The sequence below is a fragment of the Gadus morhua genome, chromosome 23 (genome assembly GCF_902167405.1).
Source record: "Gadus morhua chromosome 23, gadMor3.0, whole genome shotgun sequence".
Taxonomy (NCBI): domain Eukaryota; kingdom Metazoa; phylum Chordata; class Actinopteri; order Gadiformes; family Gadidae; genus Gadus; species Gadus morhua.
The window spans coordinates 11,194,050-11,220,314 of NC_044070.1; the positions used below are offsets into that span (position 1 = coordinate 11,194,050).

The 26,265-nt window shown below is 41.8% G+C and overlaps 1 protein-coding gene and 1 long non-coding RNA gene across 3 annotated transcripts in view; one reads left to right on the forward strand and one right to left on the reverse strand.

Moving 5' to 3' along the window:
- Positions 1-699, reverse strand: part of rbm33a (RNA binding motif protein 33a) — a 32,949-nt gene extending 32,250 nt beyond the window's left edge. For both annotated transcript variants that reach the window (XM_030348756.1, XM_030348755.1), the window contains exon 1: positions 520-699. In XM_030348756.1, coding sequence (XP_030204616.1) covers positions 520-538 — 19 coding nt within the window. In that variant the 5' untranslated portion in view covers positions 539-699. The remainder of the gene's footprint in view (positions 1-519) is intronic.
- Positions 700-3,672: 2,973 nt separating this feature from the next.
- Positions 3,673-26,265, forward strand: LOC115537174 (uncharacterized). Its single transcript, XR_003974776.1, has 3 exons — positions 3,673-3,939; positions 10,107-10,212; positions 24,980-26,265. It is a non-coding gene; the product is annotated as an uncharacterized LOC115537174 (long non-coding RNA).

A 26,265-nucleotide genomic window follows, 5' to 3' on the forward strand; every position in this document is an offset into this window, starting at 1 on the left:
CAGGGGCCGAAACTACCATGCAGCAGGTTGACAGACGTTACGCCTTCATGTTTACCATTACATCAAGGGCCCCGACACCACCAGGTGGGTTAACTACGCCTTCATATTTAGTATTTGATCAGGAGCCGACACCAACAAGCAGGCTGTTAACCACGCCTTCATAGTACGACACAAATGTATATATGTCGTTTAAGTTGACCGTGTCAATCAATATTATATAACGCACGAATACCGAGCTGAAGCAGCGGCGGGGACCTAGCATGCTAATGCTAGCTGATACTGGATGCGGAAAGGCTCCTACAGCCCTCACGCGGACCATTCTGATCGTAAACTCGACACCGATGATGAATTTATCTTTCCCACTCGGTTATGAAATATAAATATACGTATGAGTGGAAGTGAGGTTGTTTTTCTCCTCGCTATCTGTGTACAACAAAGCCTGGAATATCGCGCGAGCTTAGCAGTGCTAGCGAGCATTCATGAATGATTCATTGAAGTCATAAAAACAACTGTACAAACCTTGGCCGTTGGCAGCCATGGCGTGAGACGCGGTCCAAACAGATGTCCTATTTGTAAAACTGAAGATGCATTAATTTGTAGTGTTTGGACTTGGAAGTGAATGAGTAAGCGAAGCTAAGTGTTTAGCAGCAGCGATGCTAACCTGAACCTTCTGCAGGCTCTGCACTCTGATGCATTGTGGGTAAGAAAATATCGCAGCTTCTGATGCTGTGCTGCGGTGACAACACGGTAGATAATAACCGTCACCATAAATAGTATGAATAAGAATAATAAAATACTAATGATGAAAATGATAAAAAATAAAAAAAGAATTATACTAAATATATAAGATGCATAAAGTCATTCAGGTTAAACAAATGATTACAATAACAAGTTGGAGTTCAGGGTACATGGTGACAGTGTAATGTTTATAAGTTATTTTATGTTTCAAATAGTTTAACATATAATTGTACTGCTTTGTATTGAATGTGATTTGTAATTTGGCAGGCCAACAACGACCTGGTAATATTTGTATCTTTAACAGATAAGATCTTAGTTGAAAATGTAGGCTAAACTTTAATACATTACCTTATGGTAATCCTCAACCATTATTATTGTTATGTGCTAATTTGTCTGTTTCAAATACTTTCTCTAACAGTAGGACTTTTTTTGTTATTATTTTATATTATTATATATTTTGTCGGCGTGAATTCCTTCCAAGATCAATAAACTGTTATTTTATGAATTATTAAAATTATACATTTGTAAAATGTAAACATATAAGACAAAATCAAATCAATTTAAATTTGATCACACTGTGGAGTGGCTGGTCTATGGTGTAGAAAGATGAGAGTTGAACATGATGAAGTGAGTTGTATATGAGTCAATATGATATATGTCGATAAACAGAGTGTAAATACCAGTGGTGGTACTCTGGATATCAACGTGGCAACGCATATGTTACAAACCAACTGTAGTTGTAGTTCTGTGTGGCTCCAGTCTGTCCTCGTTTCTTAATGCTGTGGGCTTGGTTGTGTGTGCTGTGCGTCAAAGATGAAATATGAATGTTTACTACTGTGATATAGGCCAGATATAAATTATGTACTGCATAGTCCAGACCCAAAAGTCTGCAGCATATTCCTTCCTATTTGGGCTGGTTGCACAGTTAATGAGATTGTAACTCCAGTACCTGTGTGTGGGTTACAGTAAGAGAAGCCAAGGTTAATTTAATATACCTTCCTGCTCTTGTCAAGCTCACGTCCAATTGCCCCCCGCCTAAGAGTAACTGACACTTTTGTTGAAATTCAAAATGGTGGTTAATCTTTTTTCAAGGCACTCCTTTGAATTTCCTTTCCCCTGTAAGGTCAAATCCTTTTTTTAATCTGTTGGTGACTTTGTGGTCCGTGTCGGTCCTTAAGTCTGGGAGTAGCCGCGTTGCAGTCAGACTCAGGAGTGGGGCTCCAGCGCCTTTCAGACACACAGATTCTTCCAAGGCTGACAAATGTCAACAAAGAGGCCGGAAGACGCGGCACAGCGGTGTGCAGTGGACTGGAGCGTCATTATGGGCCCCGCTGCGAGGCAGAAGAACAAGGTCAATATCTGAGAGCCCGGCCAGGGAGGGGCTTTTAATTTGTGAAAGCGTAAAGGGACTTTGTGGCTGAGAGAGCGTCTGTGAATTCTAATGAACTGGGGGGATTGTACACATCAAATCTAAAACTTTTCAATATTTTTACTTTTCAGATGTAAAACGATGCAAAGTCGAATGAGAAATTATGTTAGAAATTTTTTGAATAGTTTTGCATGCTGGAAGACTGTATTAATCTATCATTGGCAATATCAATGCCAGCCGCATGATTTTAAATTATGATTTCTCACTTAAAATGTTATTAAAATATGTAATTTTGTTCTATTTTCTATGTACGGAGTGTAGTTTGTTGAGATGAAACACCACAAATTTTAACATGGGAGATCGCTCTATTATTTATTCAGTAAACAACATACATTAACCAGAGGACTCTGGGCTAAATAAAGCATTCTATGCCAGAAACAGGCCAGACACAGGACAATTAGTCTAAAATAAATCTAACTAGGGCCGTAAAGGGCCAAGCAAGACAAGATCAACTTTAATAACTATTTATGTTTTGTAGCCAAATGCCTCTTGCTCAAGGATGCCTCGGTAGACTGCAGACATTCGGGGTTGAACCCATTCCCCTTTGGGAGTTCTCTTCCTGGGAACCTTTAGATTTCTCCCCCCATTGGATGAGGAGAATCCAGCAGTTATAATCTGGTGTGGGCCTGATTCGGCCTGTCCCTAGTTCTCTCTTTGCATAACAATGTAAATGAGGTTGAAGGACGGAGAGAGTTTTAAGATGAAGACAGGTCTTAACAGAGCATGGATATATATTTTAAGTATTTTAATGCTGTATAGTACTTGTGCTGACGACCCCCCAAAAAACCAAATATACTATTGTTTTCCCCAATTGATAATGCACCTATTTCAGTTCCAAACTGTAAAATGGTAAGGAGAAACAGAACAGAATGCAGGCATACAATTATATATTTTCAATGCTAAACTAATATCAGTGAACTCAAGAAATAATTTTGACTAGTTTATGTGATTCTTGGGTATTTTAGGTGAAATGTCAACCTTTAGAAAGAGAAAAAAGAAAAAACTTATGCAAGCTAATTACTAATGGGGTAAACTATTTTGAAGTAAATCAAGATGTGTTAGATATATTTGCATCATTTGCATTCTTCTTAAATGTTTTGTTTTATATATATATATATATATATATATATATATATATATATATATATATATATATATATATATATATATATATATATATATATATATATATATATATATATATATATATATATATATATATGTACTGTGCTTTCTTTGTGGACCTTCCTGTTTCTTGAATAAAGTTATAATAATAATATTCACATCGACTGAAGGTTAAGCGATAGTTTAGGGTTAATAATGCAATGACTCCTCATTTTCTCCTTGATCCAGCCGGTGACCCACAACTGTCTGTATCAACTATTTTTTAGTCGCATCTGCGTCAGCAACTGGGCGGGAAGTTATCAAAACGGCACAGATCATTGGATGTTTGATTCTTACTCGCGAGGTGATTGGCGAAGCGGATGTCACTCGGGAACGTTTGGCTTCCCGCGCCATTCAACGTGCACACGCAATTCAGCTAGGCACGTCCCCGCCAGGAGACTGTCTGGACTCTGTCTGAAACTGATAAAACACAACATGGACTTTAACTCCCTCTATATTCGCCCCCCATTAGAGAAATACAACGAAAGGATGGATTTTACGTCTCGCTGGAAGCGCCGCCATCACCCTAGCTTTACAGTCAACCAGAGTGACGAAACGAAAGTTTATTGTCAGTCTACAATTGTCAGCAGACAGTTCTTTATGACCAGGTAAGATACGACTGCGTTTGATATCCAATGGTAGCCGTGCTTTTTGGGCAGGCTTTCAGTTGCCATAGTACTGTGATATATTTGTATAACGTATAAAATGTGTAAACGGTTTGTTGTCAACCGGAGGCGGCCCGTGCTGCTGTCCCGTGTCCGCGCAGCCGTTTTAATGCCCATGTTGGAGCTCACCTGCTTCACGCTCCGGTCCGCGAGTATGCGCAGGTGACGCACCTTTGCTCACGTGAATGCCGTCATTTTAACCGGTGCGCGCCAAACATAAGCCCACGTGAGCATACCTTGTAGTCAGCAAATTATGCATCATAAAACACACAGGAACATACAAGAAGACTCGTCGTATTTATTCGTTTACTGACTATATAGCCATGTACAAGCCTGACCCACCAAACTGAAAGGCATGACACTTTTGAAGGTGTAGTGTCATTCTGTGTAGGCGTTAATGATAACGTCCCCAAGATGAGCTCGCATTCACAGCTTTTCCACATTCAGCAGGATTCTGATGAATCTGGATAGCAGAGTGGTGATAGACAGAAGAGAGGTAGACAGAGGAGGTGAATCTCCTGTATGACCTACTCTACTACTGTATCGCCTCCTCTACTGTATCTCCTCCTCTACTACTGTATCAACTATCCTACTGACTATCACCTCTACTACGGTATCACCTCCTCTACTACTGTATCTCCTCCTCTACTACTGTATCAACTATCCTACTGACTATCACCTCTACTACGGTATCACCTCCTCTACTACTGTATCTCCTCCTCTACTACTGTATCACCTCCTCTACTACTGACTGTCTCACCTTCTAAACTATTGTCTATTACCTCTTCCACCTACTGCCTATCACCTCCTCTACTGCTGACTATAACCTCCTCTACTACTGTCTATCACCTCCTCTACTACTGTCTATCACCTCCTCTACTACTGTCTCACCCCCTCTACTGTCTATCACCTCCTCTACTACTGTCTATCACCTCCTCTACTACTGTCTATCACCTCCTCTACTACTGTCTATCACCTCCTCTACTACTGTCTATCACCTCCTCTACTACTGTCTATCACCTCCTCTACTACTGTCTATCACCTCCTCTACTACTGTCTCACCCCCTCTACTACTGTCTATCACCTCCTCTACTACTGTCTATCACCTCCTCTACTACTGTCTCACCCCCTCTACTACTGTCTATCACCTCCTCTACTACAGACTGTCTGCCCACCTCTACTACAGACTGTCTCACCTCCTCTACTACAGACTGTCTCACCCCCTCTACTACAGACTGTCTCACCTCCTCTACTACAGACTGTCTGCCCACCTCTACCACAGACTGTCTGCCCTCCTCTATTACAGACTGTCTCACCCCCTCTACTACAGACTGTCTCACCTCCTCTACTACAGACTGTCTCACCCCCTCTACTACAGACTGTCTCACCCCCTCTACTACAGACTGTCTCACCTCCTCTACTACAGACTGTCTCACCCCCTCTACTACAGACTGTCTGCCCTCCTCTACTACAGACTGTCTCACCTCCTCTACTACAGACTGTCTCACCCCCTCTACTACAGACTGTCTCACCCCCTCTACTACAGACTGTCTCACCCCCTCTACTACAGACTGTCTCACCTCCTCTACTACAGACTGTCTCACCTCCTCTACTACAGACTGTCTCACCCCCTCTACTACAGACTGTCTCACCTCCTCTACTACAGACTGTCTCACCCCCTCTACTACAGACTGTCTCACCCCCTCTACTACAGACTGTCTCACCCCCTCTACTACAGACTGTCTCACCTCCTCTACTACAGACTGTCTCACCCCCTCTACTACAGTCGGCCTCACCTCATCTACTACAGACTGTCTCACCTCCTCTACTACAGACTGTCTCACCCCCTCTACTACAGACTGTCTCACCCCCTCTACTACAGACTGTCTCACCCCCTCTACTACAGACTGTCTCACCTCCTCTACTACAGACTGTCTCACCTCCTCTACTACAGACTGTCTCACCCCCTCTACTACAGACTGTCTCACCTCCTCTACTACAGACTGTCTCACCTCCTCTACTACAGACTGTCTCACCCCCTCTACTACAGTCGGCCTCACCTCCTCTACTACAGACTGTCTCACCCCCTCTACTACAGTCGGCCTCACCTCCTCTACTACAGACTGTCTCACCTCCTCTACTACAGACTGTCTCACCCCCTCTACTACAGACTGTCTCACCTCCTCTACTACAGACTGTAACCCCATCATGTCACTGCAGTCTTCTGCAGACAGTTTGGTCATGTGACTATATGGCCCCTCCAACATTTCAGTACCCGCCCCCAGCCCTCTGTCTCTGAGTCTCTACTGGTTTCTCCTGATCACTACTTGTTTCTTCTGGCCTTTACTGGTCTCTCCTGGTCTCTCCTGGTTTCAGGGTCTTGTGTCTTAGGTCTGGGGTGAAGTAAACTGTGTAGTTGTATCCTGTGAGGTGTTATGCAGGGTAATCAGAGCCTTAATCATTAACACATATTACCATATATATAGAGATATAATTTCCAATCAATTTTACCAATATTTTATGCAACCATATTTCCAATATAATGTCCAACATTACCTATGTTTTTTTCTATGTGTATTTCTATTCGATATATATGTTAATGCATACAATTACAATATTACCTGTGCTACTTATATGATATTATGTTTATTACCATATATTACGTATATTACGTATATAACCTATACTACCTATAATTACCGATAGGACATCGATTACCAATGTAACTTTTATTCCCATATATTACAAATATAACCTAAATGACCTACTCTATATTACCTACACTACCGATCATTACCAATATTACCATATTACATACATTACCAATATTAATATAAGCTAGGAAAACCCAATTTACCAACTGATGATTTTATAAACTATTGTTCTACAACTTCTGTACATCATTTAGCTGTTAATGACTATTTCAAAGGTTTTATGTGAATAATATGTTAATACTATCGCAAAGCATGTTTTTTCTCTGTTTTCTTAGTCTATGCAATACTTTCCTTTGCCTTATTTTCTGTGCCGAAAAATAGTTTCAGACAAATTAAATTATATTGTATATATTATACGTATTCATTTTGTTATGAATACATATTAAATACATGCATATAAATAGAAATAGATTTAATGCATGTTTTTAACGCATCTTCAAAATAATATTCTCCTCTTTATAAGATGGCGGTTCCAAAGGAATCTGCATGTTTTCTGTAATCAAAAGTTGATTTCAGTATTGTGATTATTACTGTTGTGTCTATAAACTGTTATTTTTCGTTAACACAGTTTATAGACAGGTCATTTGGTCGCTGTAATGCGATTATTCTAACTCAATTGTGTAAAAAAAGATATTGGATATAACAAGCTTGCCGCACACATATGTTCGTACCAGTCAGATGATAGCAGTATTACAGTGCTTAGTATTAGGCTAAGGAGTGTTAAAGTGTATAGTGGAAGTGACCAGGGCTGTGGAATGACCAGCGGAGGGCTCATAATGGCTGGGATAGTATTAACACATACTCTGTTTGATCAGCGTCTCCATACACACGGTTAGCCATGGTTACACCCAGTTCACACCAGGCCCAGCGATACTCAAAAGCGATATACAGAAAACTACTGAAACTTTTTTCACAGCCCACCATTTTGGGGTGCTTTGTGTGTGTGTGTGTGTGTGTGTGTGTGTGTGTGTGTGTGTGTGTGTGTGTGTGTGTGTGTGTGTGTGTGTGTGTGTGTGTGTGTGTGTGTGTGTGTGTGTGTGTGTGTGTGTGTGTGTGTGTTTTCGATTGATTTGGGTTGGTAATAATCATGGATGACCAGCCAAGACACTTAATTATATCCAGATCCTATATTTAACTGTAGCATTTATACATCCTTAACATGTTGGACTAAAGTCAAAGTAATGTTAGGATTCCAACTGCAGCCATAGTTTTCAGCATGTGTAAGCATACTGGAGCGTTAGCCCTATTGTAAATGTTCTTTAACGGGTTAGTAGTAGTACTGGAGTCATAGTCCCAACGTGTGAGTACTCGAGTCGAAGTCCTTAACCTGTTACACCTACAAGAGGCATAGACGGTAAACTATAGACCTACAGCAGTCAATGTCGTTCACGTGTCTTACCGGAGTCATAGTCCTTAACCTGTTATAGCTGCAGGAGTCATAGTCCTTAACCTGTTAGACCTACAGGAGTCATAGTCCTTAACCTGTTAGACCTTCAGGAGTCATAGTCCTTAACCTGTTAGACCTTCAGGAGTCATAGTCCTTAACCTGTTAGACCTACAGGAATCATAGTCCTTAACCTGTTATACCAGCAGGAGTCATAGTCGTTAACGAGATAGACTAACAGGAGTCATAGTCCTTAACCTGTTAGACCTAAAGGAGTCATAGTACTTTACCTGTTAGACCCACAGGAGCTATAGTCCTTAACGTGTCTTACTGGAGTCATAGTCCTTAACCTGTTAGAACTACTGGAGTCATTGTTGTTAACCTGTTCGACCCACAGGAGTCATAGTCGTTAACGTGTCTTACTTGAGTCATAGTCCTTAACCTGTTAGACCTACTGGAGTCATAGTCCTTAACATGTCTTATTAGAGTCATAGTCCTTAACCTCATAGACCCACTGGAGTCATTGTTGTTTACTGGCTGGTCCTACTGGAGTTATAGTCCTCAACGTCTTAGTTTTAGTAGTGCTGCTGACAAAGTCTATCCCAGCATACTCCCTTTTCTGGATGCAAAATGAGGACTCGTTGAATCTGGGTCACACAAATGCCACTATCAGCATCTTTAAGGTGTTAGGGTAAGATTCCTACTCGGGTGGTAGTTGTTCCAGTTGAGTCACGATCCTTTGGGTGTTGATCTTACTAGTCCTACTGGAGTGGTAGTAGTCCTACTGGAGGCCTTATCCTTAAAATGTTTGGGTTAGTAAGCGTTATCTTTCCAACCTGTACATTAAAAAAAATACATAAAAAATGGTTCATAAAATATCTATAGCTTACATCTCCCACAACCTCATCTACATATCATCCCCAAGTGAGCTCAACCAACACGTTTGAAACCCTGCCTTAACATCGAAGGAGACCTGGACGGACATTTACTGAAGAATACAAACAACCTGTTCTTATCCTTTCAGATTCAAAGTGTTTTATTGTCATTATGCACAATAAGAAACATGTTCTCAGTCATACAATGAAATTCAGATGTGTCCCACACCTCAGTTCCTCAGCGACAAAATGTCTGAAACTTTAACTTTAGTCATTGGTTGGATTGTAACCCGCTGTACATTATATCTATATATACATATATTATCGCACAGGAATCTATTATTTCCGATCAGTACATTTGATTCTTTTTAGGTATGGGGGAAAAAAAATCGATTCAAATAAGAGGCAGTGTTATGACTTCGATCAGTTGTTTGTCTTTGTGTGTTTACCAGTTTAAACAACTTTTTGAAATATAAAAAGCGACATCAACTTCTACACATTTTACTCTGCTCTCATGCCTAATCTTCTACTTTGCCTCTCTTGGAGCACAGCGGACTGGGGTAGATCTGAAAATGTGCATTTTGTATTGGGAATTGTTTTGAATCGAGAATCGCTGCCCTAATTATTTTATGTAAATAGATTTTATAGCGATAGATTCCATCAAAGACATTTCTTATAACTCGATTTTATCAGTAGTTTATATCGGTATCTCACATATTAATATTTATATGTATCAAGACCTTTTAAATAAATAATCATAATTTGATTTATAAATATTCCATATTTTACAGCAGAGTATTATATAACATGAGTATCCATGTTTACAAGATGTTCCATATACATCACAAAATCATGTAATCTGTGTTAGTATTCTGCAGAGTGTTTCCTCATCGAGCAACGTTGCCCTAATTATTTGATAGAAATAGATTTTATATCGATAGACGCTATCAGATAACTATATCGACATTTGTTTATCAGTAGATTATATAATTTTATTACACATTCACATTTATATATATCATGATAATTTATATAAATAATCCGATTTCTATTTGTAAATATTCCATATTTTATAGCAGTAGTTTATAACATGATCATCCATGTTTAAAAGGTTTACATCTTTCTCTTTCTCTGCAGCTGGAGTCTTCCTTATCCGAGTCAAAGAGCACCGAAACCTAGCCGAAGATCTGGTCCTGCCTAGCCCAGGACTTGGCCCAGGACCTGACCCAGGCCTTGGCCCATGGTAAGACCAGTGTTGACCTGCTCCCTAATCTCCTGTGTATGTCTATAGTGGAGAGGAGGAAGGCTTTGTGTAATGCTAGGAATGCATTAAGGTGAAGCAGTGAGCGCTTCCTAGCGCCTTAGGGAAGGATGAGTGTGTATTTACGAACCTCCGCGTTTAATTGAAATGATGGCACCCATCACACTGATTTCTGCCATTCATTCTAAGTAACATTGAGTTATGATCTCTTCATAGCATAGACATGTGGGTTGTGGGTGCCCCAGCGCTCACTGGAAGATTAGCCAAAATGTGCTGATGCAAGGAGGGCGTCTGAATCTCCATGCTGCGTTCCTATTGGTGGACGGTCCCCCATGCAGCCTGGCTACAGAATCACAGGGATGACTGCTCGTAAGAAGCTCCCATCTTGGCTCCAACGCTGCCATGGCGATCAAACACCCTACTTCATATCGTGTAGCTTGTGGTCGTATAGCATTAGAGATGGGCATGATTCAGACCTTCATTATGCCATTGTCTATTGTGAGCTATGCTTGGTGGTTTGGTGTTGACGATGGTGGTGGTGCTGTGGTGGTGGTGATAGTGTTATTGGTAAGGTGGTGCAGTGATAGTGATGGTGGTGCAGTGATAGTGGTGGTGGTGCAGTGATAGTGGTGGTGGTGGTGCAGTGATAGTGATGGTGGTGCAGTGATAGTGGTGGTGGTGCAGTGATAGTGGTGGTGGTGCAGTGATAGTGATGGTGGTGCAGTGATAGTGGTGGTGCAGTGATAGTGGTGGTGGTGCAGTGATAGTGGTGTTGGTGCAGTGATAGTGGTGGTGGTGCAGTGATAGTGGTGATGGTGCAGTGATGGTGGTGGTGGTGCAGTGATAGTGGTGGTGCAGTGATAGTGGTGGTGGTGCAGTGATAGTGGTGGTGGTGCAGTGATAGTGGTGGTGGTGCAGTGATAGTGGTGGTGGTGCAGTGATAGTGGTGGTGGTGGAGTGTTGCCAGGCAGAAGGGTGTTGTCTCTGACAGTGGTGTGGCGTGTATGAAACCAACAGTGTGTTTTAAGGGCTCTGCTGGCTCAGTGCCACGAGCCTGATCCATTAGCTCCATTCCCTCATGCTAGCGCAAAGCCCATCTGCACAGCTGGGAGGACTGCTAGCCAGACCCAGCCATCCATCTCAAGGCCAACCGCCTCCATTTTAGGTTTCAGAACCGCAGACCCACTTACGGCGGCTTTCAGTTTGCTGTACACCGCGATAGCAAAAATGGATGCATTAAAGTGAGAAAAATGCTCGATGGCGCGTAAAAATATTTTTGATTGTGCTGAATTTATGTGTTTTCAAAATTGGTCGTGGGTTGTGAAATATTTGCCGTTCTATTGTTTTTAGGAAATATATTTCTCGTTGCATTTGTTTTTACGAAATGTTTTGAATGCTTGGGAGGATAGCAGTTATGAACGACAAAACAGAACGTGTATAAATCAATTAACTATATTCATACATTTAGAAAACAGTTATTACATTTTGGCCCTTCCAAATCCAACATATAGTATTAAATATTAACGTCGCTAAATATTATGTGTGTTTGATATATTTTTCATAATGTATATCTTGATTAGTGTTAGTGTAAGATTTTTCTTTTATATTTCTCTTTATACAAAAATATTCAGTTAAAAAGACTATCTAAATTATTTTTCTCAGAAGAGGTGAGTAATAACGGTCTAAATTAAAACATTTGAATCAACGAATGCGCAAACGGATAAAGTAACAGTAATTTGTTGACATTATTGACATTTGTAATAACATAATGTGTATAATAATTGAATCGCAAATAAACAGGCCTCGATGTCCTAATACCTAGCAGCATTGATATCATTTGTATTCAATTGGTTAATCGCTGCAGTCATTATTTTACCATTATTTTACCAACACTTTTCCTATATTATATCATAAATTGCGTACAATGTGTTTATGTAAATCAGGACCGTCCTGCCGTTCATGTCAAAAATGTGTTTTGAAAAATTCCTTTTTGATATTTTTGAGCTTTGGTCTATCTATGCACACATGTTGAGTAAATAAAAGCAAATATTATAATATCTATGATATCTAATATCGTTAAAAATGTATACGCAGACAATTTTTGTCGTGGTTACTATTAGTTGAATCTATATGTTTTCGCAAGCAAATTCTACCTCATATTTTGTGGATAATATCTATAACATGCCAGTGCTGTAAAATAATATATTATTCACTTTCTAACATTAGCATTGTATTCTTGAAAATGTTAATCGGGACCATTTGTAATACACTTAGAATATGTACTTTTTATTTTGTTTAGTTTGAGTTCTAGCCTTTTCAAACTCCTCATAGTTGCATGGACATAGTTGGGAATCTGAAAAGTTTAGTGGAATATACTGTACCTGCTGTCTTTATCAAGTACTGAAAAGGGCTTGGTAAAAAGTACTGTACTCCTGTCTTTGTTTGTGAGTGAAAGTAGATTGGTTAAAGTACTGTACCTGCTGTCTCTAAGTGTGTCTATAAGTGGAGGTTAGCCCTCTAAAGTGGTGATCCGCTTTGAAAGGCAGCCTGTGTTCCTACGCCAGACGACACAACAGCCAGTGAGGAACGTATTAAGCTGGGCTGTGCCCTGCCATGAAAACTCATCTTGTACACTACTCCTACCCTCCATGTCCCAATGCAAACTCATAAAGTACACTACACCTAAGCTCCCTGTCCCCATGAAAGCTCATCTCGTCCCCTACATCTACGCTCCCTGTTACCATGAAAACTGATAAAGTACACTACACCTAACTTCCCTGTCCCCATGTTAACTCATCTTGTACAAAACACCTAACCTTCCTGTCCCCACCACTACAAGTTGACTCTGGACCTTTTTCCACCACTAAGTTAGCTTTACGTACAAGGTTAGATGAGGTTGGGGTTAGGTTATATCTGTTATACTAACTGTGGTCTCTGATTCTATAATCAAGTCAATGTGTGCTGAATGGTTTTGGTGTGTGGGTGCTTGGGTTTCCCGAGTCATGCTATTGCAATTGGTTTTAGCTAGCATTAAAAATATGTCATCACAGCTATATTGATATAAGAAATTGGGCTGTCAGTCCTTAAATCAGTTAGCATGATGCTGCTACACATGTTACTTTACAGGACTTTAACCTAGCACTTAATATGAGTTGTATCAGTGTATTGTATCAGTAGTAGCAGCAGTATTTTACCATCCATACTGAAGTTACATAAACTGAGTGGTTGAATGTTCCTGTTGTGCGTATTGTTGAACTCCAGCAGAGCAGTAATTGTTTTGACTCTAAAGACAATGTCTTGCTAGCCCATAAGCTCTCTGTATTTTGCCATCAGTCACATAGCATGACTCTGCAGCATGTGAATGAATCACCAAACCCCCCCTGCCCAGCGAATCAAAACAAAGCACCTCGTAGCGAACATCCTTATTTGTGTGTGGTTTGAAAGAGGGGAAAACGCATGTTGTAGTGTAGTGTAGTGCAGAGAATGACTGTTTGAAAGGCGAGAGGACTCATGTTGTAGTCTAGTGTAGAGAATGATTGTTTGAAAGACCAGAGAATGCATTTTGTAGTGTAGAGTAGTATAGAAGATGAATGCAGCATGTTTGGCTGTTTCGTCTCATGATGTGCACACGTTGCATGTCCTCTCCCAGTTTGCTGCGTTACACTGACAGCTCCAACAATCCTTCCTGCTTTCATTTGACTGCAAATCCTCCAGCCGCCTGCTCCTTAAATGGGACGGTGCTGGTCCATAGAAGCATCATGAAAGGTACGGGGGGGTGGCGGGACATGGCTGACCACAGTTTGATTGTACTGCAGAGCTGCACGCCCGCTTCAATGGAACACAAACTTCGAGGGAAGCAGAAGAAACTTCAGCCCAAATTCAACTTCAGCTCTTTAGAGATAGCTCCAAACTTTCTTTGGCTTCCACATTCTCCCATATGCTTCACAGTATTAATCCCTTTTTTTTAAAAAAAGGAGAGGAGAGAGAAATTGTGGAAGGGCAGTTGAATTTCCTCCAGAGGAGAGGAACTGGAGAACTCCAGCGTCACTCGGAGAACTGAACTTGCAACTTTCTCATTTAGCACCGAAAGTGTGTTTCAATTCTGCAGCCGGCCTGCTTCTCAGTGTTCCCAGGAATCCTTATTATCGTGCGTCTTTATTATCAATCAGATATTTTCAACAAAAATACGTGTTAATCGCAATTAGCACACATCAACACAATCGCCGAGTACGTTTTTAAATGTATATTTGTTAACCTTAAGTTCCTTCACTTAATTTTGGAAAAACTCCTAATTTCAATCTGTAATATCCATCGATAATTGGGCATGGCTGTGTCATAAGCGGATTCACCCTTTTCTGTCATTATATGATTGAAAAGTGGCAAATCGTTGTGACCTTTTATATTCCACTCCCACTACGACACCATCAGTAGGGTTTTTCAGGAAACACAGTTCTAGTCCATCAACTCAGCCTCCTCCTAAATGGAAAAGAGATTGGTTGGAGTCGGAACATGACGGATTTTGGCGAAATATACCCTCACGACTTACACAACACTTTCTAGTGCACACACATCTTTCCAAAGAACACTTTATATTGAAATGTGCTCTTGTTTGGGTGGCATTTGAGGCTCGCAGGTGTGTTGGGACGCGTTAAACGATTCCACGGTGTGACCTTTAGTGGATTAAGACGAGCACCGGCGCCTCCGGGTCTCCATCGCTCGGAGAAACGCCGCCGCCACCACTAATTAGACTTCCTCTGCCGCTCTGGCAGGTGAAAGGAATGGTTTCTGGTGGCTTGATGAGCAAATATCTGCAGCACCAAATAGTGGTAACCTAATAAGTCTCGCAGGACTTTGAAAGTGAATATTTCATACGGCACAGATTTTCACCAGCCCCACTGCGTGTCTGAGTTACATACTTGACACTCGGCCAGACATTTAATACTGGGCAGCGAGAGCCCAAGGCTGCTGGCTCTCTGTGCTGTCACACCGTGGTGTGGAAAGGTCAGGTCTAATGAAGTTGGGCCTGTGACCCCCAGCATTCACTCACTTTGCATGGCTCTCCTTCCCCCGCCGCCCCCCCCAGCCCATAATCCCCTTTTGATCCTAATTGATAGGCATTAAGGCGACCCTGATCCAGGAGTTGCCCCTCGCCCCCCCCTCCTGCTCGCCTCTCTGGGTGTCAGTGACACAAAGTGTGAAAGCGTTAAACCAAATGTGAAATTGATATTTTTCATGTTTGTGTGTTCAGAGAGCCAGCCAGTGTTGTGGAGAGAGGGAGCAGGGTTCTGAGGGTCCAGAGCCAGTGTTGTGGACAGAGGGAGCAGGGTTCTGAGGGTCCAGAGCCAGTGTTGTGGAGAGAGGGAGCAGGGTTCTGAGGGTCCAGAGCCAGTGTTGTGGAGAGAGGGAGCAGGGTTCTGAGGGTCCAGAGCCAGTGTTGTGGAGAGAGGGAGCAGGGTTCTGAGGGTCCAGAGCCAGTGTTGTGGAGAGAGGGAGCAGGGTTCTGAGGGTCCAGAGCCAGTGTTGTGGACAGAGGGAGCAGGGTTCTGAGGGTCCAGAGCCAGTGTTGTGGACAGAGGGAGCAGGGTTCTGAGGGTCCAGAGCCAGGTTCTGGGTGTTCAGAGCCAGTGTTGGGGACAGAGGGAGCAGGGTTCTGAGGGTCCAGAGCCAGTGTTGTGGAGAGAGGGAGCAGGGTTCTGAGGGTCCAGAGCCAGTGTTGTGGACAGAGGGAGCAGGGTTCTGAGGGTCCAGAGCCAGTGTTGTGGAGAGAGGGAGCAGGGTTCTGAGGGTCCAGAGCCAGTGTTGTGGACAGAGGGAGCAGGGTTCTGAGGGTCCAGAGCCAGGTTCTGGGTGTTCAGAGCCAGTGTTGGGGACAGAGGTACCGGGCTTTTAGTGTTCAGAGCCAGGTTCTGGGTGTTCAGAGCCAGTGTTGGGGACAGAGGGAGCTGGGTTTGAGTGTTCAGAGGCAGTGTTGTGGAGAGAGGGAGCCGGGTTCTGAGTGTTCAGAGCCGGGTTCTGAGTGTTCAGAGCCGGGTTCTGGGTGTTCAGAGCCGGGTTCTGAGTGTTCAGAGCCGGGTTCTGGGTGTTCAGAGCCGGGTTCTGGGTGTTCAGAGCCGGGTTCTGGGTGCTCAGAGCCGGGTTCTGGGTGTTCAGAGCCAGTGTTGGGGACAGAGGAACCGGGTTCTGAGTGTTCAGAGCCGGGTCCTGGGTGTTCAGAGCCAGTGTTTTGGAGCGAGGGAGCTGGGTTCTGGGTGTTGAGAGCCAGGCAGTGTAGTGGAGAGAGGGAGCGAGGGGCTGGGGTGCTGGGGGGGCTCTTTAGGAAGCTTAACTTCTGACCTCTCCTATCCCACTGTGCGTTGACTGATACCAGCCCAGCCCGCTGTTTATCTTCAGCTCCTCTTAATCACTAAACTGCCCACTAATAAGAGTCTCTACAGCCTGCTACTTAATGCCTCCCCACCTTGTCTACATATCAAAGAACAGGTGCTGATACAGCTGCCTGGATGCTACTCATTTCCCACTACTTATACTACTATAACTCACACTACCACCACTAGTAATACTACTTATACTATTGCTACCACTCCCAATCCAACTCATTGTGATACTAGTACCAGGATTGCTTCCACTACTGCTTGAAGTACTACTACTTCTAATACTCTTACTGAAACTGCTAGATTGTTATGCTAATCTACGTGATCCCTTCTTCTTTGTCTTGTATTTTCTTTTAAGAATTGCACTTTTAAGGATTGCTCATTTATTCTAGATGTAATTCCTGCCTTGGTAATCACTGTGTAATGTAATGATCCTGTGTTTGAAGGGTGCTAAAGACCTTTACTAATTTGCTTCTTTATGCATCACTACTATGTTGTTGTTTTTTTCTACACAGATGATCCTTGCCGTATTATAATATAATATTAGATTATTTCCTTAAATTTGTCAAAATATTGAACTTACTGTACTCACTAAACTACTTATATTATGACACATAATATAGTTAAAAAATGTGCGATAACCCTTGCATGTACAGAGGCACAGCAATCTAAATATAACAACCTTTTGATGGACGCTTTTATCCAAAGTGTCTTACACTTCCCAGGGTGCACAGTTTGATGTGACACTCTAAAGACAGTTTAAAGCATTCTGTTAGAGACGTATTTCATATTACCAAGGGAAGCAACATATTTGTCTGGTGAAGCAATGTGATTGGTTCATTCTGGATTTGATCGACCATATTGAGTTCTGATTGGTCAAACAGACTGGGTTTTAAGGAGGATGTTGGTTTGATAATTGGCAATAGAAGAAAAAGATTTGACTTTAATGTAACCACATTTTTGCATGTTTAGTTGAAGAATTAATTCATTTGATAGTATGACTTACCAGTCAATGGCCATGGTTCTACCTTGTCTATATACCAGAACAGAACTGTACACAGGCAGTATATTAATACTTCTCTACACAGGCAATATATATATTTTATTGCCTATGTAAAGTAGTAGTAATGTGCCTGTGTAGAGTAGTAATTTACTGCCTGTGTAGAGGAGTAATAGACTACCTAGTGTAGTAGTAATATACTGCCTGTGTAGGCTAGTAGTTAAAGTAATACAGTGTCTGTGTGGGGTAGTAGTTATACTGTATACAGTGTAACTACTACCCTACACAGGCAACATATTACTACTACTATACACAGGCAGTATATTACTACTCTACACAGGCAGTATATTACTGCTAGTCTACACACAGGCAGTAAATTACTACTTTACAAAAGCAGTATATAACTACTCTACACAGGCAGGATATTACTACTATACAAAGGCAGTATATTACTGCTACTCTAACTCTACACAGGCTGTATATTACACAGGCAGTATATAGCTACTACTCTACACAGGCGGTATATTACTAACCTACAAAGACAGTATTGTACTGCTCTACACATGTATTATATTACGACTCATAGCGGAAGGGTTTAATACAAGACATTGTTCTAGAGGATTAGCTTCTCAGACTGCACTTCTCTCACAATATCATGTTCTCCTCTTCTCTGTCTCTCTCCTCTTGACAACCACAAGGTCATCAGAAATGCTGGGCTGTCCCTGTTGGTAGCCAAATTATATCTTAGTATGCAAATAACCAAATCCTGAGTTAACCATGAAAATGTGCCACAGTGTGTAGAATCGACTTGCTTCCATGCTTTAACAACTAACCTGAGTGGGCTGTAGATGATAGTTACCTTTAGTTACCATAATATTTAGTACTTCTACAGAGTCGGGTTCTCCCCAGGATTTGTTGACTTGGTGGCGCTCTCACTTACTCAAATTCCTTAAAATTCCCTGGATAAATTTATCCAGGTAACCAATTGTGATATTATTGATGAACGTTTTGGTTCAGATATTCTTTAATAGAGTAAATAGCTGCAGCAGAAAGTGAAAGTGGAATGCAGTAAGTGAGTGTGAACGAGTGGTTCCCGGGTGTGTTGGTGTAGCGCCCTAGTGAATGTGTTAGCATTGTGGGCAGCCGTGTGCTGGGTTGGAGCCTGGGTTAGCAGGGAAATAGCAGGTGTCTGGTTGTTTCCTGTCTTGTTGTTTCCTGTTGGTTTCACACGCCGACTGGCGACGAGCTCAGTGGAGCGTTGTTCCCTGTCTCTATAGGATTGGATGCTATTTCCAGTCTGTTGTTGTTAGCAGTAATGAGTGTAGCGTAGCCTTGCTAAGGCTAATTATTCAGCTAGAAGATGGCACAGAGGGTCCTGGCTGCTATGCTACACACCTGACTGGAGACAACACGCGCACACTAACACACAAACACACAAACACACACACACAAACATAGAGGCACCCACACACACACATACATCTGTCTGTCTGTTCTTATGTATTTTAATGACAGTTGACAGCTAAACCATGAATGTGCAACATCTTCAAAGCAAGATATCCGTCTTTCAAAGACATGAGAGAATGTTTAAGATGACGAACTGCCTCAGGGACATATTCCCTCTCTAAATATACCACTCTCTTCTTTGTGTTTGCATCTAATCAAAATGTACAAATAAGAATCCAAACTAGGATGACATCCGATGATAAGAATACACAGAAGACACAGAAAGCTGGTGTCACCCAGTGTTCTAACTGACATTGTAGAATGAGAAATGAAGACTATATATTATGGTGACCTAGCAGCCTGAAGTCCAAACTCAGGCCCTGTGTCACTTTGGGAACAGTTTTCAATCAGGATTCAATCCCGATTCGATCTCTGGTCTAAACAGACCAGTTTCAAAACGACTTCTAGAGCATGGAATTAGAGGAACTTTTTAATTGCTTGTACTTACTTTTCACCATATTGCCAAGAGTCCAGATTTGACATAAACTCTGGATAAATGGGACATTGACAGCAATACACTGGTTTTATGAAATCCTTTCCCAGCCTTTTATACAACCCTAACGGTTTTAACTGTTTTAACAGTCTTAACGAGGTCTCACCTGTCCAGGTGATTTGGTAAAGAATACACCTGGTGACGGTAAAGGCATCGTGTTGAAGGGTCCTAAGTCACAAGACTGGGTGACACCCAACAAAGAGGTTTTGTTGCGTTTTTGCCTTCGGTCCACATGACAACAGAGTTTTACAAACGTCTTCCAGAGTGGAGTTTATAAAAACGCAGCCCTGTCTGCGCTGTGTGTACAGTCGAAGCCGTAGCTTTACCTTTTTGAAAACTACGACTATACACTAGGGTACAAAGCCGTTGTACGTACAAAGCCGTTGTTGTGGCTCGTGGATTTCTTCTTTGTTTTTTTGCATATTTGCGCAGAAAAGGTATTCCACCGCCCATTGGCTTCGCATACTTACTATACCATTTTCACTCATCTTTATGTTTCGTGTGGACGTTGATAGTTCTGAAAACGTGTGGATAAAAAAACTGTTTAGAAAATGTAACGGAAAAAATGTAATATGTAAGGGATAATGGAAAAACTGTATCGCAATGTATCGCAAAATATCTCCCGATAACATTACACGCAAAACGGGTTTATTTAACTAGAATGTCAGGCTCTATGTAAATTCTCGCTTTTCCAGATTGAATTGATTTAAAAAAATTGTTTTTAATGCTTAAAAAAGTGTAATATTCTACAGTCAGAGGAGTGTGTCCATAGCAACAGTCTGTTCTTCATAGAAGTGGTCTGCTACACATCAATAACAGACCTCTGAATACCGTAGCTCACCAATCAGAATCGAGTATTCAACAAAACCATGTAATGGAAATACATAATAGTAATTCTGTCCGGTTGTGTGTTACTTATGTTTGTTTATATCGTGTCCTGTTGTGTGTATTTGCCTATTGTCTGAATGCAAAAACTCTTACACAAATGAAGGTCCTAATGGAAAAATATAATTCAGAATTTATTTAAATAAAGGTTTAGAATGATGCAGTTTACTCTGAAGTGAGAGAGGATGAGGGAGAGGACGAGAGAGAGAAAGGACGAGAGAGGAAGAGAAGATAAGAGACAAAAGACAGAAAAGAGGATTGGAAAGGGTTGTAAAGAGGCACTCACAGGTGTCAGCACGTGAATGAGCGTTGATGGTTGTAGCGTACGTACAGTCACGAAGGCGTGGGATTATTAATCCAGATTAAAACTAATCCCTGTTAGTCGTCCTGATGCCTGGAACAGAATTTGCTTATCTTTGATTACAACTTCTGTACTCATTGAAATGAAGCTGAATGGAATTTCAAATACAAATAATAATGGCTGTGTTCTGTTCTGTTTATTATCTTGTATTATGGGATGTGTGGCATAGTTAAGACCAAAGATGGTGTTTAATCCTAAAAATATGTATTTCCTTGTTACTTTTTTAGCATCTAAACATACAGTCTCACAAAGACCTTCGGTGTAAAGTACATTATCGTATTAATGGATTTTTGAATTTATTCATTTAAAACGTTTCATAAATCCTTAAATTGTGCGAATTCTGTCTTGTCTTCATCTTTTTTTATATCTTCTGACTGGTATCTGACACTTACTACTAACTAGAAACCTAGAGTCTAGTTTAAGGGTTAGTCTAGGATAGTCTATGGTGACCTAGGTTGAACTAGATGAGTCTAGGTTAGTTTAGGATCGTGTTTTATCTTAATAAGTCAAGGGTGGAGTACGTTTACTCTAGGTTGGGCAAAATTTGGGGGTAGTCTAGGATGATCCAGATTAGTCTGGTTTAGGTTAGTCCAGGTTGATTCAATGAGTCTAGGTTAATCTATGTGGTTCTAGATTCGTTTTTTCTGGACTGTTATAGTTTAGTCTGAGCAGGTGAAGACCTGCCCTGCCTTCACCTGTGCAGGTAGAGAGTCCTGGTAACTGAGATTACATCGGGGTCTTGGATGGCCTTGGCTGTGTCACGACGGGATGTTTAGGGATGTTGTCAGGGGCGTGGTCGGCTGAACATTGTTTGTGCGTGTTCCTCTGCTTCTGCTGTGAGTATGTCATGCTAAAGCCCTGCGTGTTGTGCAGCCGTGTATGTCAGAGCCCATGTACACGGCTCTATTTGTGCATGCAGATTGCCTTGCAGTGTGTGTGTAACTGTGAGGCATTACTGTATGTTTGGTGCCGTCTCCCCCAGCAGCGTGGCTTCCATTCAGGCTGTGAAGCCGTGCGCCCATTCTCCTCCTGGGAGCCATTCTCTTGTTGGGGCCCAGATGGCGGAGCGCGACGGAAGAGCCCCTATTGTCCCCGGAGCCCCCTGTGAAAGAGCCTGTCCTCCCCAGTGGGCTCCCCACCACCGGAAGGGCCCGTGAAAGGAGACAATCGGGCCGGGGTCCGTCCAGATTACAGAACACAGAGTTCATCTCCTCCCCCGCCCCCTGCAAGCGGACGCCTGACGCGGAGGAGCCCCGGCTTTGATCACTGGAGGGTGGAGGTGGTGATCCGACCTCTGGGGCCAAAGGCCAGCCCCCCCCCCCCCCCCTCTCCTGTTTACCCTGGCCTTGGCCGGGTCCAATGCCCCTTCCGGAAGGAGCCGAGGGGGCGGAGGGACGGGTTAGGATGAGGGGTGGCGGGGGTTACCGTGACCTGTCTAGACACTGTTGCCCGTTGCCCCGCTGTTGCCAAGGGGACCTGGTGAACTTTGACATTAACTGTAGTTGGTTAAAAGTCACTTTAGTCGTAGAAAAAAGAGCACGATTTGCCTTCCTGTCTTTTGGCAGGGCTGGGGACTAGAGAGTATGGAGGTTCAGAAGCCTCCGTCTGAATAAACAGATCATTACTGTGTTAGCTGCCTCTTTTGTTTTATAGCCAGTGGACACTTGCAAAATCGATATATGCTGCTTGACATTAGTTAAAAGGACAAACATTAATGTTTTTTTCCATTGTTTTTCTTGGTTTATAGTCGTAATAGGGTTTTTAACAAGGGGGCTTTTTGAGGGAGAGGATTTTTTCTCTCTCAAATTATTGAATTTGGTTTATTTTATTTGATGCTTTGGGATGCCGCTCTCTGTAAGTACTTGAATATAGATACGTCTACATTTAAAGAATTTTTTAAATGTAAAATATGATACATATTATAAAAAATATTTATACTATGTATTTTAGAAAATGTAAAAAGTCCACAATAATCATGCAATAATTCCCAATATATTTACAATGAATGTATTAATGTTTGCTACTGTACTGTATGTTACTTTAAGAATATTTACTTAACTTTGATAAGCCATCTTGATATACGGCCATTTGTAATTTAAACCTCACTGGACCTAAATAATCCTCCGTATTTTTATAATAATTGAAGCTTTAAAGAACAGTACAACTGGTTCCGCAAATAAATACTTTATTGGGATATAGTGTTATATCTTATAAAAATATATAGTTATATTTAAAAGAAAATATTACAAAAAATAATTTCCCATGTAGGCTACTTGACCGAAACTGCGGTTTTCCAAAAAAATTGAAAATTTGGAGTGCGATATAAAAGTCTACTGGATAGAGTAATAAGTATTTTGTTAGCATGTTCTTATACATAGCTTTAATTTATCCAAGCTGGAAACGTGTTGGTTTTATTGTTCTAAAGTGTCTGATACCTCACGGTCGTTATAGCGGCCGGGGTATTTTCCCGTGCTGAGCATAACGCTGCTGTGTGGTGGTTATTCTGGTTATTCTGGTGAGACGGCGTGGCCCAGTACGGTGAACACGGTTCAGCCTGGATGGTAAGATGGTGGTAAAGGAGGCGAAGGAGGATGCTCAGGTTGCTACAGCTACGGTTGGCATGATCTAACCATCATGGCCGCCACCGCTCAGCCCCACCCCTCTCTCTCTCTCTCTCTCTCTCTCTCTCTCTCTCTCTCTCTCTCTCTCTCTCTCTCTGGGTACCCGAAAACAGTCAAAATGGCAGCCAGCGGTGGGCGCAGGCGCTTGAAGTCAGCAAGCACCTCAACGCCAATCCAAGCCCATCTGCGTCAGAGTCCTGAACTCCCTAAACATCTCTAAGTGTCTCCAGCAGTACTAGTAGGACGTAGTCCATGGCTCCGTCTGCATTATGTTAGGAGCACGTGCGCTGCAGCACTGTATGACATTGTCAATGCCTGAGTTTGTAGATTTCTGACAGAATGGTAAAGCTTTTGGGAACAGGAAAATGCATGGGCTTTTCTGGGGGGTATTTGAGGTAGCGCTACATGGGAAACTCTCTTTAACCTCCTATTAAAGTGACCTTTGGTATCTTTATTATTTTCATTCTACATTATTCTTCATTTTGGTGTAGAATAAGTCGCGCGATGGTCCAACATGTGTCGCACTGTCGAAACAACAGGATTTGTTTTGAACTCATTTGTCCCAAAGATCTCCACATAATCAGTGAATAAATTGTCCCCAATATCTAAAATGGAATGGAAGTATTTGTGGTACTATTTCATTTTACGGACTGCAGCATAATATTTTGTATTGTTGCATTGTTTTCTAATATGTTTCGCACTAGGGTTTTGTAGTATGTACTGTATTGTATTGTGCTGTATTTTCTTATATTTATGGAAGTATTGTGTATTTTCTCTTTACCCTTTTATCTCTTAACATACCCAGCCCGGAATGTCTTCGATAGACACAATGCAGTAAATACACTACTGAATAATTATACAGAGAGGTAACTGAATACACTCCAGCTCTTTACATGGTCTTATGTTACACTCAACTATATGGATCCATTTGTAATTACAACAAAGAAAACCAGATTCCAATCCATGCTATTAACACCAGGTAGGACTATCTTCGCTAGATACACCCACGCATTTAGGCTGCCGTCTCCTGTTGGTAAATGTTATAAATCGATTATTCGTTTACTCAATACATCTTCTGTCGAACAGGTTAAAACGATAATCAAAGAATGATAACGTTTTTCAAAATATTATGTGTTTATTGGGGTGTGTGCTTGTGTGTGTGTGCGCATGCACCCACTTCAAATCAAATTACTCACATGTTTATTCACATACTCCTAAACAATTGCACTTCTAAATAAATACTATAGAGATGACTTCTCCCTGCGTGTCCCTATTCAGAAAAATCCCTACCATAGCGTTGTGTTGTTGTCGTGGTGTCATTCAGGCATAGAGGTGATCTTTGGAAAGCTGTTACAGGTCTTGATTGCACTGGGGCTGTGGTGGGACTAGTGCTAATTGTGCGGCGTGGTTCTGAATGACTAAACAAGCTCAGTGTTTGCAGAGGAACACTCCTTCAAGATGAATCCATTGTCACACTGCTTTTCTACCTTCCACTTGTCCTCGTCTCTGTAGGGAGCTGGTGGTGGTTGAGGAAGAGGAGGAAGAAGATGTCCTGCTAGGTGTGGTGGTCCACGAGGAGGAAGAGGAGGTGTTGTTGCTAGGACTGATGTAACATGGAGCGCCACGAAGAGGAAGAGGAGGAAGATGTCAGCGTGAAACTAGAAGAGGAGGAAGATGTCACCTTGAAGCTGGATGATAAGGAAGATGTTAGCGTTGAGATAGAGAAGGAGGAAGAGGAGGATGAGTAGGAGGATGAGGAAGATGTCAGCATGGAGCTAGATGATGGGGAACCATTGTGAGTGACAGGGAGGTCCCAGGAGACAGGAGGAGACTGAGGTGAGTAGGATCTGCCCTTGACCCTGTCTGGCTTCCTGTTGCCTGGCAACAGAAGCAGAGAAGGCCAGGTTTGTCATCACTGTACCGTCGACAACTCAATTTAAAGCAGCCTGCCATTTTATTATCGCCAGTGGAAACTTACTAGGTCTTATCTTGTGTATATTATGACTAAATTGTGTTACCATAAATCAGTGCTGAGATTCGACCCACAGTGAAAGGTGCTTAAATAATTGTACTACTATTATACTACACGTTTCATCTTACGGCTATGTATGTATTTTTGTCCCAAAAGCTGAAAGTGTGCACGATTACTATTCAATCGCAACTATTGAAACCCTATGGTATTTAGCCACTGATAAGGTCTCCATGAAGCGGGTAGTGGTTTCTCTGATGCATCCGACCACACCAGGCCCTAGTCCTCCTCTCTGTGTTGGAAGAGAAACTTGCGTATGACTGGAAACAGTTGAACAGTACTGAACCAACAGACTGTGGCGTTGTTATGCCTAGCAGAGTTTAGAAACACTGTGCCGCAGTGGTTTTTACCTCAGATCCATGTCTGTGGTTCTGAATGTTGAGCCTTAGGGTGCTGGGTGCTATGGAGAGGCGGGTACACGCAACACACACAAATAAATACTGATAAAATATTTAATCACTGCAATCACTCTCAATGTATTGCTGCAGTCCACATGATATAACCTGTACGAAATATGTACTAAAACGTGATACAGCACAGCCCCTAATATGATCGAGAACCTTATATTTGTTATAATTTGATCAACTTGAGTGAGTAAATGGTGCTAGTCTCCACCCTTAAACATTACACATTGTTATACATGATTAAACATTAATGCTGTGGTTTATTGTTCTTGTTTTCCTCAAGGTATCTATTGTCTCCAGCTCCTTTGCTTATTTGTTTGTGATTGTTAATTTTTTCCAACACAATAAATAACTGTTGAGCAACA